The 14,517-nt window shown below is 43.0% G+C and overlaps 1 protein-coding gene across 2 annotated transcripts in view; it reads left to right on the top strand.

Moving 5' to 3' along the window:
* PNPLA8 (patatin like domain 8, phospholipase A2) overlaps window positions 1-12,446 on the top strand; it is a 74,147-nt gene extending 61,701 nt beyond the window's left edge. For both annotated transcript variants that reach the window (XM_073328075.2, XM_073328074.2), the window contains 2 exons: window positions 9,472-9,667; window positions 11,178-12,446. In XM_073328075.2, the coding sequence (XP_073184176.2) occupies window positions 9,472-9,667; window positions 11,178-11,452 (471 nt within the window). In that variant the 3' untranslated portion in view covers window positions 11,453-12,446. The remainder of the gene's footprint in view (window positions 1-9,471; window positions 9,668-11,177) is intronic.
* The last annotated feature ends 2,071 nt before the right edge of the window (window positions 12,447-14,517 follow it).

The following is a 14,517-nucleotide window of genomic DNA, read 5'->3' as shown; positions in this document are numbered from 1 at the left end:
CAGGAAAAGGGGGGTGCAAGTGTTGGGAGGATTGTTCAGTGTTCTTAAGATCCAAGGGTCTGGATCTGTAGTCACCTAAGCAAATTGGTGAGGCTTTTTACCAAACCTTGTCCAGGAAGTGGGGTGCAAGGTTTTGGGAAGTATTTTGGGGGGAAGGACGCGTCCAAACAGCTCTTCCCTAGTAACCAGTATTAGTTTGGTGGTGGTAGCGGCCAGTCCAAGGTGTAATATTTTGTACCTTGGGGAAGTTTTGACCTAAGCTGGTAAAGATAAGCTTAGGAGGTTTTTCATGCAGGTCCCCACATCTGTACCCTAGAGTTCAGAGTGGGGGAGGAACCGTGACATGGTGGCACAGTGGTGGGATTAACCTGAAATCATTTTGAGATCCAGTTGAGATTTTTTGAACTAGAAATACAGATTTTAAAAAGGAATTTTTAGGAAGTCCAGGAAGCAGCTTTGAAACTGAAAGCAGCTTGGTTTCTCTCTGCTTTGTGGCCAAGCAGAGACAAAAGGGGATTATCTTGTGAATTGCAGGTTTTCTTTGCCTGGAGGCAGGGTACTTAACTCCTGCAGGGAAATTCACAGTCTTCCAACCCAGAGGTTTTTTTTTTCTTTTCTTCCTAAAAGTAAATAGGGGGTGTGTGCTCTACCCATTTGCCTGGAGACAAAAGTGGCAGGGGTTTTTTTAGGATTTTGATTTTTTTTTTGTTTTACAAGGAGCACAGGTTTGAAAAGAAAATTTTTTTTTCCTTTGGGCTGGGTAAGCAGGTTTCCAAGTAGTTGGAGGTTTTTTGCTTTAATTTGGGCCCAGAGCAGAGACAAGGGAATTGTCTTTTTCTGTAGGCTGACAATCACTATCAGAGAATAGGTATTCTATTCCAGCACAGCAAAATTTTACAGCCAAGTTTTGTTTGTTTATTTCTAAACCTCGGGTGTAAAGTTAGTTAAAAACAGAGAGGTTAGAATGGCCAAATCCTCGGCTCGACTACAGCTGGAATTAGCCAAATTTCAGGCTGAGGAAAAACAAAGGGAACATGAAAGACAGATAGAACTCATGCGGCTGGAGAAGGAGGTACAGGAGGCTGCCCACAAGAGGGAAATGGAGGCAAGGAAGCATGTGGAGGAGATGGAGAGGATAAAGGCCCAGCAGAATATACCAACAAACCCTAGCAATCCTTCTCCAGGTACCACTTCCCATCCCAGAAAGTTCCCCACCTACAAGGCAGGTGATGATACTGAGGCCTTCTTAGAAAACTTCGAAAGGGCCTGCCTTGGGTACAACATCTCTACTGACCAATACATGGTAGAGCTGAGGCCGCAGCTCAGTGGACCCTTAGCTGAGGTGGCAGCTGAAATGCCTAAAGAACATATGAACAAGTATGAACTGTTTAAATCCAAGGCGAGAGTCAGAATGGGGATAACACCCGAGCAGTCTCGTCGGAGGTTCCGAGCCCTAAGGTGGAAACCAGACATGTCATTTACCCGACATGCCTACCACATTGTGAAACATTGGGATGCCTGGATATCAGGAGCAAGTGTTGAATCTCCAGTAAATTTGCCCTTCCTAATGCAAATGGAACAATTCTTAGAGGGTGTTCCTGCGGAAATAGAAAGATACATCCTAGATGGGAAACCCAAAACTGTAATCGAGGCAGGAGAGATTGGAGCCAGATGGGTGGAGGTGGCAGAGAAGAAGAAAACTGGTCGCAGTTGGAACGGAGACCAGAAGGGACCACCCCAGACCACACCCTATTACCGGGGGCCGCCCAAAGCCCCACCTACCTCCCAAAGAACCCTCCAGACCCCTTATCGTCCCACCACCCCGTTCTCCAGCAACCCACCTCGCCCCGGTGACCCGTCAGCTGGACGATGTTTTAAATGTAACGAGCTGGGGCATGTAAAGGCCAACTGCCCCAAGAACCCCAACAGATTACAGTTCATTGCACCGGAATCACACTAGAGGTCCACAGGCCCTGATACCTCCCAGATACCCTTGGAGCGGAGGGAAACTGTGAGTGTGGGCGGGAAGAAGGTCACCGCGTGGAGGGACACCAGAGCACAAGTGTCAGCTATCCATGCTTCCTTAGTGGACCCCAATTTAATCAACCCAGAGATCCAAGTGACGATTCAACCCTTCAAGTCCAACTCTTTCAATTTGCCTACAGCCAAGTTGCCTGTCCAGTACAAGGGCTGGTCAGGAATGTGGACTTTTGCAGTCTATGATGATTATCCCATCCCCATGCTGTTGGGGGAAGACTTGGCCAATCACGTGAAGCAGGCCAAGAGGGTGGGAACGGTCACCCGCAGCCAGGCTAAACAAGCCGTGAGGCCTAGCTCTGTTCCAGAAACTTCTATCAGGACCCAGTCAGAGGTGATGGACCCGGACCCCAGGCCAATGTCTGCAACAGCAGTAGTGGATCCAGTCCCAGAGACCCAGACGGAACCAGTCCCAGAACCGGAACCAGCCAAACAACCAACACCAGACCCCGTGCCAGCACTGAATCCAGTACTTGCAACCTCAACACCAGAGGGCCCCACCGAACCTGAACTGGCAGCAGCCGATAACCCTACACAAGAGGCTCAGCCGGAGCCTGAATCCCAACATAGTGCACCAGCGGAGAGCGGTTCACAGTCAACAGAAACAGCTCCATCCCCTATATCGCTTCCAGAGGGACCAAGCCTAGGTCCACAATCCCATGAGGAACTGATGTCTCCAGCATCAAGGGAACAGTTCCAGACCGAACAGGAAGCAGATGAAAGCCTCCAGAGAGCTTGGACAGCGGCACGGAGCAACCCACCGCCTCTCAGCTCTTCTAATCGATCCAGAGAATTAAAGGTTTGTCAGTTTACAGCCCAGGGAGGAGACGACGCTGAGTGGCCTGAAGGTGTTTACTACGAAGGGAAATGTGCTGGTGGTGTGGAAGAGGTGAACCTCTCCATGACCCTTGGGCGTATGCAGCGACAGCAGATCCAGGAGCTGTGCACTAGCTACGCGCCAACGTTCTCAGCCACCCCAGGACTGACTGAACGGGCATACCACTCCATTGACACAGGTAATGCTCACCCAATTAGGGTCCAACCTTACCGGGTGTCTCCTCAAGCTAAAACTGCTATAGAACGGGAGATCCAGGATATGTTACAGATGGGTGTAATCCGCCCCTCTGAAAGTGCATGGGCATCTCCAGTGGTTCTAGTTCCCAAACCAGATGGGGAAATACGTTTTTGCGTGGACTACCGTAAGCTAAATGCTGTAACTCGCCCAGACAACTATCCAATGCCACGCACTGATGATCTATTAGAGAAACTGGGACGGGCCCAGTTCATCTCTACCTTGGACTTAACCAAGGGGTACTGGCAAGTACCGCTAGATGAATCTGCCAAGGAAAGGTCAGCCTTCATCACACATCTCGGGCTGTATGAATTTAATGTACTCCCTTTCGGGCTGCGAAATGCACCCGCCACTTTCCAAAGACTTGTAGATGGTCTCCTAGCGGGATTAGGAGAATATGCAGTCGCCTACCTTGACGATGTGGCCATATTTTCGGATTCCTGGGCAGACCACCTGGAACATCTACAAAAAGTCCTTGAGCGCATAAGGGAGGCAGGACTAACTGTTAAGGCTAAGAAGTGTCAAATAGGCCTAAACAGAGTGACTTACCTTGGACACCAGGTGGGTCAAGGAACTATCAGCCCCTACAGGCCAAAGTGGATGCTATCCAAAAGTGGCCTGTCCCAAAGTCAAAGAAACAGGTTCAATCCTTCTTAGGCTTGGCCGGTTATTACAGACGATTTGTACCGCACTGCAGCCAAATCGCTGCCCCACTGACAGACCTAACCAAAAAGAAACAGCCAAATGCTGTTCAGTGGACCGGAAAGTGTCAGAAGGCCTTTAACAAGCTTAAAGCGACACTCATGTCTGACCCTGTACTAAGGGCCCCAGACTTGGACAAACCGTTCCTAGTAACCACAGATGCATCCGAGCGTGGTGTGGGAGCAGTTTTAATGCAGAAAGGACCTGATCAAGAATTCCACCCTGTAGTGTTTCTCAGCAAAAAACTGTCTGAGAGGGAAAGCAACTGGTCAGTCACTGAAAAAGAATGTTATGCCATTGTCTACGCTCTGGAAAAGCTACGCCCATATGTTTGGGGACGGCGTTTCCACCTGCAAACCGACCATGCTGCACTAAAGTGGCTTCACACCGTCAAAGAAACTAACAAAAAACTTCTTCGGTGGAGTTTAGCTCTCCAAGATTTTGATTTCGACATCCAACACATCTCAGCAGCTTCTAACAAAGTGGCTGATGCACTCTCCCGTGAAAGTTTCCCAGAATCAACTGGTTAAAATCGTCCTTGAGATGTGGAAAATATTGTTAGTCTTTATGTACTTGGTAGTATATTTAGAGATGCATGTGTCTTATTAACTCTGTTTTCCTAGAGCTCCAGGAAGAAATCCCAGCCAGTGTTTCACCCTAGCTGAGATTTGGGGGGCGTGTCATAAATATAAAGGGAAGGGTAAACCCCTTTGAAATCCCTCCTGGCCAGGGGAAAGCTCCTCTCACCTGTAAAGGATTAAGAAGCTAAAGGTAACCTCGCTGGCACCTGACCAAAATGACCAATGAGGAGACAAGATACTTTCAAAAGCTGGGAGGAGGGAGAGAAACAAAGGGTCTGTGTCTGTCTGTAGTCGTCTTGGCCAGGGACAGAACAGGAATGGAGTCTTAGAACTTTTAGTAAGTAATCTAGCTAGGTATGTGTTAGATTATGATTTCTTTAAATGGCTGAGAAAAGAATTGTGCTGAATAGAATAACTATTTCTGTCCGTGTATCTTTTTTGTAACTTAAGGTTTTGCCTAGAGGGGTTCTCTATGTTTTTGAATCTAATTACCCTGTAAGATATCTACCATCCTGATTTTACAGGGGGGATTTCTTTATTTCTATTTACTTCTATTTTTTATTAAAAGTCTTGTAAAACACTGAATGCTTTTCATTGTTCTCAGATCCAAGGGTTTGGGTCTGTGGTCACCTATGCAAATTGGTGAGGCTTTTTATCCAACATTTCCCAGGAAAAGGGGGGTGCAAGTGTTGGGAGGATTGTTCAGTGTTCTTAAGATCCAAGGGTCTGGATCTGTAGTCACCTAAGCAAATTGGTGAGGCTTTTTACCAAACCTTGTCCAGGAAGTGGGGTGCAAGGTTTTGGGAAGTATTTTGGGGGGAAGGACGCGTCCAAACAGCTCTTCCCCAGTAACCAGTATTAGTTTGGTGGTGGTAGCGGCCAGTCCAAGGTGTAATATTTTGTACCTTGGGGAAGTTTTGACCTAAGCTGGTAAAGATAAGCTTAGGAGGTTTTTCATGCAGGTCCCCACATCTGTACCCTAGAGTTCAGAGTGGGGGAGGAACCGTGACGGGGTAGATTAAGCATGTGCTTACATGCTTTTTTGAACAGAGAACCTGATCCAAAAGCCATTGAATTAAATGAAAAAACTCTTTTCCTTCAGTGGGGTTTGGAAGTGGCTAAGGTAAAGTAGAATTGTATAATGGCTATTAAAATTCAGTTACTGCTGACTAGGTAATTACATTACAAAATCCTGTACTGTACATTATCAATTTTTATACTTCCATTAGAATTGAATTGTGATTGCAAATTAACTCTGTGATAGCCGAATGTCCTTGATATGATTATAATAAAAATTCAATATGTAGAGTAACTAAATGCTACACGTGGGGAGACACGTTCCTTTTGGCTATTACACAGAATGCAGGGAGGAAGAGAAAGAGAAGGAGTCTGATTTACTTTGTGGCGGTTGGTATTGTGGTTTTATCAAATTTTTCATTACACCTTTTAAAAAAATCAGAAATTGGAAATGAAGTCTGGTACTCAGTGTCAGGACATGACTAGGTGTCCTATAGAAAAAATATGTTTTTATGACTGATTTTTATAAAGAAACAAACAATACAAAAAGCTAAACAACTTAATTTGTATGTTATCAAATATCATACATTTCACAGTATAGCCAATAAAATTGTGCAATTATACAACATTACAACTTATCAAAGCTGCAAGATCAAACAATATTACACAGAGATAAAATCATAGGTGAGAGTAACAGTTTAAAAAACTCACATGGTACGCCCACATCGTGAATACTGCATGCAGATGTGGTCGCCCCATCTCAAAAAATATATTGGAATTGAAAAGGTTCAGAAAAGGGAAACAAAAATCATTAGGGGTATAAAACGGCTTTTATATGAGGAGAGATTAATAAGACTTCGACTTTTCAGCTTGGAAAAGAGACGCCTAAGGGAGGATATGATTGGGATCTATAAAATCATGACTGGTGTGGAGAAAGTAAATGAGGAAGTGTTATTTACTCCTTCTCAAAGCACAAGAACTAGGGAGTCACCAAATGAAATCAATAGGCAGCAGGTTTAAAACAAACAAAAGGAAGTATTGTTTCTTGACTTTAGCAAAGCTTTTGACACGGTCTCCCACAGTATTCTTGTCAGCAAGTTAAAGAAGTGCGGGCTGGATGAATGCACTATAAGGTGGGTAGAAAATTGGCTAGATTGTCGGGCTCAACGGGTAGTGATCAATGGCTCCATGTCTAGTTGGCAGCCGGTGTCAAGTGGAGTGCCCCAGGGGTCGGTCCTGGGGCCGGTTTTGTTCAATATCTTCATAAATGATCTGGAGGATGGTGTTGATTGCACTCTCAGCAAATTTGCGGATGATACTAAACTGGGAGGAGTGGTAGATACGCTGGAGGGCAGGGATAGGATACAGAGGGACCTAGACAAATTGGAGGATTGGGCCAAAAGAAATCTGATGAGGTTCAATAAGGATAAGTGCAGGGTCCTGCACTTAAGACGGAAGAACCCAATGCACAGCTACAGACTAGGGACCGAATGGCTAGGCAGCAGTTCTGCGGAAAAGGACCTAGGGGTGACAGTGGACGAGAAGCTGGATATGAGTCAGCAGTGTGCCCTTGTTGCCAAGAAGGCCAATGGCATTTTGGGATGTATAAGTAGGGGCATAGCGAGCAGATCGAGGGACATGATCGTCCCCCTCTATTCGACATTGGTGAGGCCTCATCTGGAGTACTGTGTCCAGTTTTGGGCCCCACACTACAAGAAGGATGTGGATAAATTGGAAAGAGTCCAGCGAAGGGCAACAAAAATGATTAGGGGACTGGAACACATGACTTATGAGGAGAGGCTGAGGGAACTGGTATTGTTTAGCCTGCAGAAGAGAAGAATGAGGGGGGATTTGATAGCTGCTTTCAACTACCTGAGAGGTGGTTCCAGAGAGGATGGTTCTAGACTATTCTCAGTGGTAGAAGAGGACAGGACAAGGAGTAATGGTCTCAAGTTGCAGTGGGGGAGGTTTAGATTGGATATTAGGGAAAACTTTTTCACTAGGAGGGTGGTGAAACACTGGAATGCGTTGCCTAGGGAGGTGGTGGAATCTCCTTCCTTAGAAGTTTTTAAGGTCAGGCTTGACAAAGCCCTGGCTGGGATGATTTAATTGGGGATTGGTCCTGCTTTTGAGCAGGGGGTTGGACTAGATGACCTCCTGAGGTCCCTTCCAACCCTGATATTCTATGATTTCTTCACACAACATAGTCAATATGTGGAACTCTTTGCCAGAGGATATTGTGAAGGCCAAGACTATAACAGAGTTCAAAAAAGAACAAGATAAATTCATGGAGGATAGATCCATCAATGGCTATTTGCCAGGATGGGCAGGGATGGTTTCCCTAGCCTCTGTTTGCCAGAAGTTTGGAATGGGGAACAGGGAATGGATCACTTGATGATTACCTGTTCTGTTCATTCCCTCTGGAGTACATGGCATTGGCCACTGTTGGAAGACAGAATACTGGGCATGTTAAAGATATGTGCTTAAGGAGTCCTGTTCTCTAGTGTGATTTTTGGTGGTCTGTAGCAGGCCCCAGTCATCTTGAGTGTTATCCATTAGGACAATGATCCATAAGCATTCAGGATAATTTTGTTTCAGAGTTGTCAGTGACTCAGACAGCCATTTTTGACATAGAGTGCCTCTCCTTCTCCCTGGTTTCTGCTCTCTCTCATTCCTTTGTTAGCACTTCCTTTTCTTTCCTTGAATCTGGGATGGTGATGCTTCCTGAATCTGGCTCTCCAAGTGCTCTTCAGCTTTAATGATGCTCTGCAGAATCAGTATTTGTTCTTCCCAACCACAAATCTTGTCTTCCAGCTCAGCCGCCAACTTGCACTTCATACAGAGTGTCACAGTTTAAAAGCTAGCTGCACCTTTGTCCCCTTCCTGGTTTCTCTGAATATAATCCTTTATGTGTCAGGGCTCGGGCCTTTACCTATCCTGGGATGGAATTCCAATATTCTCCCACTCTTAGACTGTGTCCTGGGCTATGGTTCCCTGTGTATAAACCATGTTTACCCAGCAAGTCTGACTGCATTTAGCACTTGCAGTTCTCCCAATAGAGAGTCTGTGACCAATAATATATAGCATCTGTTATGATCAAATGACCTTATTAAAACCTAAGTATTGCTTATTTTAACAGTAGGGGAAAAGCATTTAGAGAAAGGGATTTTGAAACCATCTACAGATGTCTGTCTTACCCTAAGGGGCTGGTAACCTACCAGGCCCAGCTTCTTCAGACACCACAGCAGGGGCTCTTTCTCACCCTGGTTTCCCCAAACAACTCCCCCGCCCCCCTCTCTCAAGATAGTCCCTTTTTTTAAACTGCTAGTCCTTTGATCTTTTATGCTCCCCAGTTGCTTCCTGGCATTGTCTCTTAACAACCCTCAACTGTTTGCTGAGAAGTAGTTTAACTTGAGCCATTCTCTCGTTTCCTGCTTGTTTTCATTACAGAACTCTTTTAAGCTAAACCACTAAATTCATACAGTAAACATCCCGATAATAGATCAGTGTACAGTATTTGTGAATTATGACACAGTATCTCCAATTTCTTCCCATAGAGGAAGTCCCTTTTGGCTTCAGGCAGGAAAGCAAGTACGGCATAGCCCTTGCAGGTCACTACCTCCTCCTTGCCATCGCATTATTACATTTAGAACTGTACCTAGAGAGCCTCTTACATTCCCTTCAAAACTGCCATTTGCCCTTCCTGTATGGTTGTTTAGGAGTTCGCTTAGCAACTGACTTCTGTACTTAGCCTCACTGCTTGAATCCATCCCCTCAAAAAGAGGGAGGGATTAACCACACAAAGACTTCAAACGCAGGGGCTGATCACAGAAGCAAGGTTTCAGACACATGGTCCTAACAGAGATACAAATCAATCCTGTCTCACCTGGCCTATTCAGGTCCTGGAAGCCAAGCCACGTGACCCTCATGGAGACCAAGGAGACCAATCACAATACTCACCAAGTTACCGTGTGTTCTGTTTCATTAATTTGTCATATTTCAGCTGTGCAGTGTTAAATCATAATGAAAATGCAAGCAATTTAATATAAAATTAATTTGCAGGATGGAGGTCTGCTTCTGAATAATCCCACTGCTTTAGCAGTCCATGAGTGCAAATGCCTTTGGCCAAATGTCCCACTGCAGTGTGTAATATCGTTGGGCACTGGTCGATATGAAAGTGAGAGGAAGAACAGCATCACGTACACAAGTTTGAAAACCAAACTTACAAATGTTATCAGCAGCGCAACTGACACAGAAGGTTAGTGTCTAATGATTTGTCATCTTGTTTCTAATTGATTTTAACTATTTATGGTTCTCAGGGTGTCACTTGTTATCCTTAGAAATACAGTACGTCAAAAAACATATAATACCATGAAAATATATGCAATAAAGAAAATTTAAATGTATCTTGTCCACTTTTAGTCCAGGGAACGTTTCATGACCTTTTTTCAAATTGGGATTTGATTGTTAATCTCTTTGCCTGCATATGCAGTTGGATTTCAGGTTTAGTTTAGATGAAAAGTCAATTTAGACCAAAGCAGGAAAATGGAGATTTAAAGAATAATGTTTTTTCAGTAATCTGTTTTCACCATACATCGTAAATATTTCCAGTTTTCTTGCTATATTTTAAATTTATCATTTTCCCTCTCTTTATTACCTCTGATATTGGCTTTTTATTTTTATTTGTTATTGTACTGGGTGATTATAGAGCTAGTGAAATATGCATTTAAATTATCTCTCTGAGTCTGCACCTTGAGTATGCTATTACTAAGCTGTCTTTAATTGATGAATACATCACATCAGAGCAGTGTAGCCATAATACTGATGCTGTATTAGGAATACAAAACTACATCAAGAAAGGTTATAAACCTTAGAAATCACAATAAGAATTTGGCTGAGAATTACTGTAGTCAAGCACTGTTTATTTTGTTTGTTTGTTTTAACTTGGTTTTCAGAAGAACAATAATCCTGGAAATCATTTCAGGAGTAAAGGAAATAGGGGACACTTTCTATGTATATAGTTTCAACTTTTCACAGAGAAATATTAAAGCAGTTGATTCAGAATGTTGATTTGTCTTCTGAAACTTGTGACATTTTTTAAAACATCCTCTTCATTCTAAGGACCAAGTTCTGTCAGTCAATCAGTGTGTCTTTCTTTGGTGTCGATGGGAGCCATTCACACACATCTGAGAACAAAATCTCACCTAGGCATGGGAGCACAGTAGAATTACATAATTAGATGGTCATACCTTTCTCCATTTTATAAGCTGCAGAAATGTGAATGTCTGGAATAATGTTTTGTCCGTATCAACACTTATTGGAAACTTATTGGCTCAGAGTGAACTGATACATGTTGATGTAAAAAGTACCCACATGTCTTTATAGTTCTCCTGCTGCTTAGTTCCATGCATGAGTAGAGCAACAATGTGAGACTACTCAGTAAGGCAAGCTGGATTTGGTCTCTTATTACTTTTAGTTTGCCTCCCATCAGTGTAAAATGGTGAAGTGGAGAGGTAGCTGAGTTGTTCACCTTGTGTGGAAGTAGGGAAGGAAGAGAAGCTTAACTAAGCAATTTGGTGATATGGGAGCTACTATGGCTAAGAAATGTGGAGAGGGAGGAGATATTGAAGGAGGTGATTGGTAAGGGTGGAGTTGCTGTGACGTTAATTAGCCTGCAAAAGCAAGCAGAATTTGTAGGACTGCTTCTCTCTTGATTTGTCAGAAACTTCATTATGATTTAACATTTTACTATCTTTGTTTTAAACCAGAAGTCCATACTATGCTGGATGGCCTGTTACCTCCAGACACCTATTTCAGATTTAATCCTCTAATGAATGAAGACATACCTCTGGATGAAAATCGTAAGGAAAAACTCTATCAGTTGCGGACAGATGGAATACGGTATTTAGAACGAAATGAAGAAAAAATTAAAAAAGCTGCCAGAATCCTAACACAAGAAAAAACAGTTTTGCAGAGATTTAATGAGTGGATAAGATTAAAAGCCTACATGTGTGAAGGACTTCCATTTCTTTCCAAACTGTGAATATGTAATTAACGAAAACTTATATATACTGTTCCAGAAAATCCAGCCAATAGTATAAGGGATCTGTGCATACATTGTTACTGTATAATTCTGGATCCCTGTCAAAGTCCAGGGAATGCTAGAGAAAGCAGTTCTCAGTCAAGCACTGGAATAGTGCTGCTTGCTTTGTACACACATCCTTGGAATAAGGTTTCATGGTGTTCCTTTTTTGAGCTTTAGGAACATTACTGTTGTACTAGTTAATTTTAGTAAAATACTGGTGTTTTTTGGCTGTTCATGCAGGCCTATTTTAGATTAATTACATCTAGCTCACTTTGTGCTAGCTAAGATTGAAAATTATGAAAAGCAAATATGCTAGACATTTTTGTAAATATATACCATAATCATGTTGACAGTAATACCTTGTTTATTTACCTATTATTGAATTTAAAATAAAAACAAAAATCAAACTCATTTCTAAATAAGTATATTGTAGGCCTGCAATATATAGTACAAGCTGTTTTACTGCCAGCGAAGGTAATATCCTTTCAGTTTATGAAAACCTAAACCTTGGCCTATGTAAATGCACTTTTCCATTTCAAAGATGATGTTAAAATTTGTTTGTAATATGCACTTTTTTGTGTGTAACAATTAATTTTGTCCAGTAAGATGTTTGCTGATTATAAAAAGGTATAAAATACTCAAAATCAACCAGTATTTTTTCTGTAATTTTAAGTTGTGCTGTGCATGAACTTTTATAGGTTCAACTCCAGAATAATTTATTTGTTGTTGGAAAATAACTCTCAAACCTCATCCCAGCAAATATTCTTGTCACATAATAAAGGAAATAAACTCTTGAAATAACCCACTTCTCATGCTGCAATAGTGACTTTCTTAACATATTGAAATCTCAGAACTGGACAGCACCAAACTTTAGAAACCAATGTACAAGAAAAGTATATAAAGATGATGCATGGAGTAAATAAGTTCAAATAAAATGTGTATTTTCTTTTGAGACTCTGTCCACATATTTATTCAAGTGACACCATCGTAGGACCTAATCACATTAGCCACGCCATTAGGGGCTCGTTCACCTGCACATCTACCAATGTGATATATGCCATGTGCCAGCAATGACCCTCTGCCATGTACATTGGCCAAACCGGACAGTCTCTATTCAAAAGAATAAATGGACACAAATCTGACATCAGGAATCATAACATTCAAAAACCGGTAGGAGAACACTTCAACCTCTCTGGCCACTCAGGAAAAGATTTAAGGGTGGCAATTTTGCAACAGAAAAGCTTCAAAAACAGACTCCAAAGACCCCTATTGCTGGGGGATCATTCGCTGCTACTAAAGCATTAGTGAATTATCATTAGTGCTGTTTTTTCTTTTTAGCTGTATCCTGTTATACAGACAGGTTTCAGAGTAACAGCCGTGTTAGTCTGTCTTCGCAAAAAGAAAAGGAGTACTTGTGGCACCTTAGAGACTAACCAATTTATTTGAGCATGAGCTTTTGTGAGCTACAGCTCACTTCATCGGATGCATATCTTACTATATGTTCCATTCTATGCATCCGATGAAGTGAGCTGTAGCCCACGAAAGCTTATGCTCTAATAAATGTTAGTCTCTAAGGTGCCACACGTCCTCCGGTTCCTTTTGAGGGAGTGTCTCTAAGGGGGATTCAGAGTAGGAAGAGGAAGCTACTTCTGAGATCCTGCATTCCCCTCAGCAGGGTGCCACATATCTCCTGGCTTGATTAGGGTAAAACAAAATCAAGCTTTCAACTTCCACATGAGAGACTCTTGTCACCTCTCTGCCCCACCTGTTCTTCCTTCCTCAGCCATTATAAGACTTTCCATGATTTCCAGGTTTCTTTTTGTCTTTGAAGCTAGTAAATTCTGTTAAGGCCCAAGTGTAACCTTTGGCTGGAGTGTTTTAATGATCTCCATGATGCAAATAAATTCCAGATACCCAAAGGCCAAAGAAGCCTTTCTACTTTGGGGCACCAGAGGGGGAAGGAATGAGGTTGGGTTTTTCCTTGATCTGGGGAAAGATTAGAAAAATAGGGTGTCACAGTAATTGGGTGAAAAAATAAAGTATATTGGTCATTTGTCATTATGAACACTCATGCATCAGAAAGGGTTCCCAGAACAAAGGCTAACGTTAATTCCTTTAAAAGAACATGTCTATAGTCTTTGCTGCAGCCTGGCTTGCCCTGTAAGGCAAGCCGGGCTCAGCCTTGCTGTGACCAGACAGCTATCGCCCAGCTGAGGCTGATGGACTTAATTATATGACTGACCCTAGCTTGAAGGGATCAGAGAGGGGGGTTGCTTAAACAGAGCTGTGGATACAGTCAAAGGAAGTGATCAGGGAAAGAGGAGCAAGGGGTGTTTCTTCTCTGGGAAGAGCCTGGGAAATTCATGCTGGAAGAGACCCTCAGGAAGCACGCTAGGCTCTTGTGGAGGAGGCGGTGAGTGATTGCCTACAGGTAGTAGGGAAAGCCCTGAAGAAAACTGCCATAGTCACTGGGGAAAGGACTGGGAAGACCCAGACAGCAACAGACCACTGCAGGGCCAAGGAAGTGGTCATCAGGGGTCACTAGAGGCTAATTCCCCTGCAATGCCGTCACCGGACACCAAGGAGTGTTTGGTAAGAGCAACCTGTAGAGTTTTGGTGGGGAAAAGAATTATACAACTCCCACCCTTTCTTCAGGATCTTCACCCTCAAGTGTCCTTAAAGCCAAAAGAATGGCAAGAATCTGTTTAGTTCACTGGCAGTCTGTTCTGTGAGCTGTGAAGTAAGTGGGGGGGGGGTGTTTTAAAAAAAAAAAACCTATACACCACTGAAGGAAGCACAGGAGGTGTTTTGTGAAAAGACAAGCCATTCTGTCAGTATCCTTTGGCAAAATGGACATTTTAGGGTAAATAGGGCACAGTGCTTACCTCACTTTTCTCCCTTCCCTGTGGGTTAGATGGCTCTCAACCTTTATTTGTAACACTTGCAAATTCAAATTCAAAGGATGCAAATTCAAAGGGCTTAACTATAACTTCATAAGTTCACAATACCCATGTGTCTTGAGA

Source organism: Lepidochelys kempii, chromosome 1 (assembly GCF_965140285.1).
Source record: "Lepidochelys kempii isolate rLepKem1 chromosome 1, rLepKem1.hap1, whole genome shotgun sequence".
NCBI lineage: Eukaryota > Metazoa > Chordata > Testudines > Cheloniidae > Lepidochelys > Lepidochelys kempii.
Note: the sequence above shows the minus strand (reverse complement) of the source record. Positions and strands in the feature narration are given on the sequence as shown.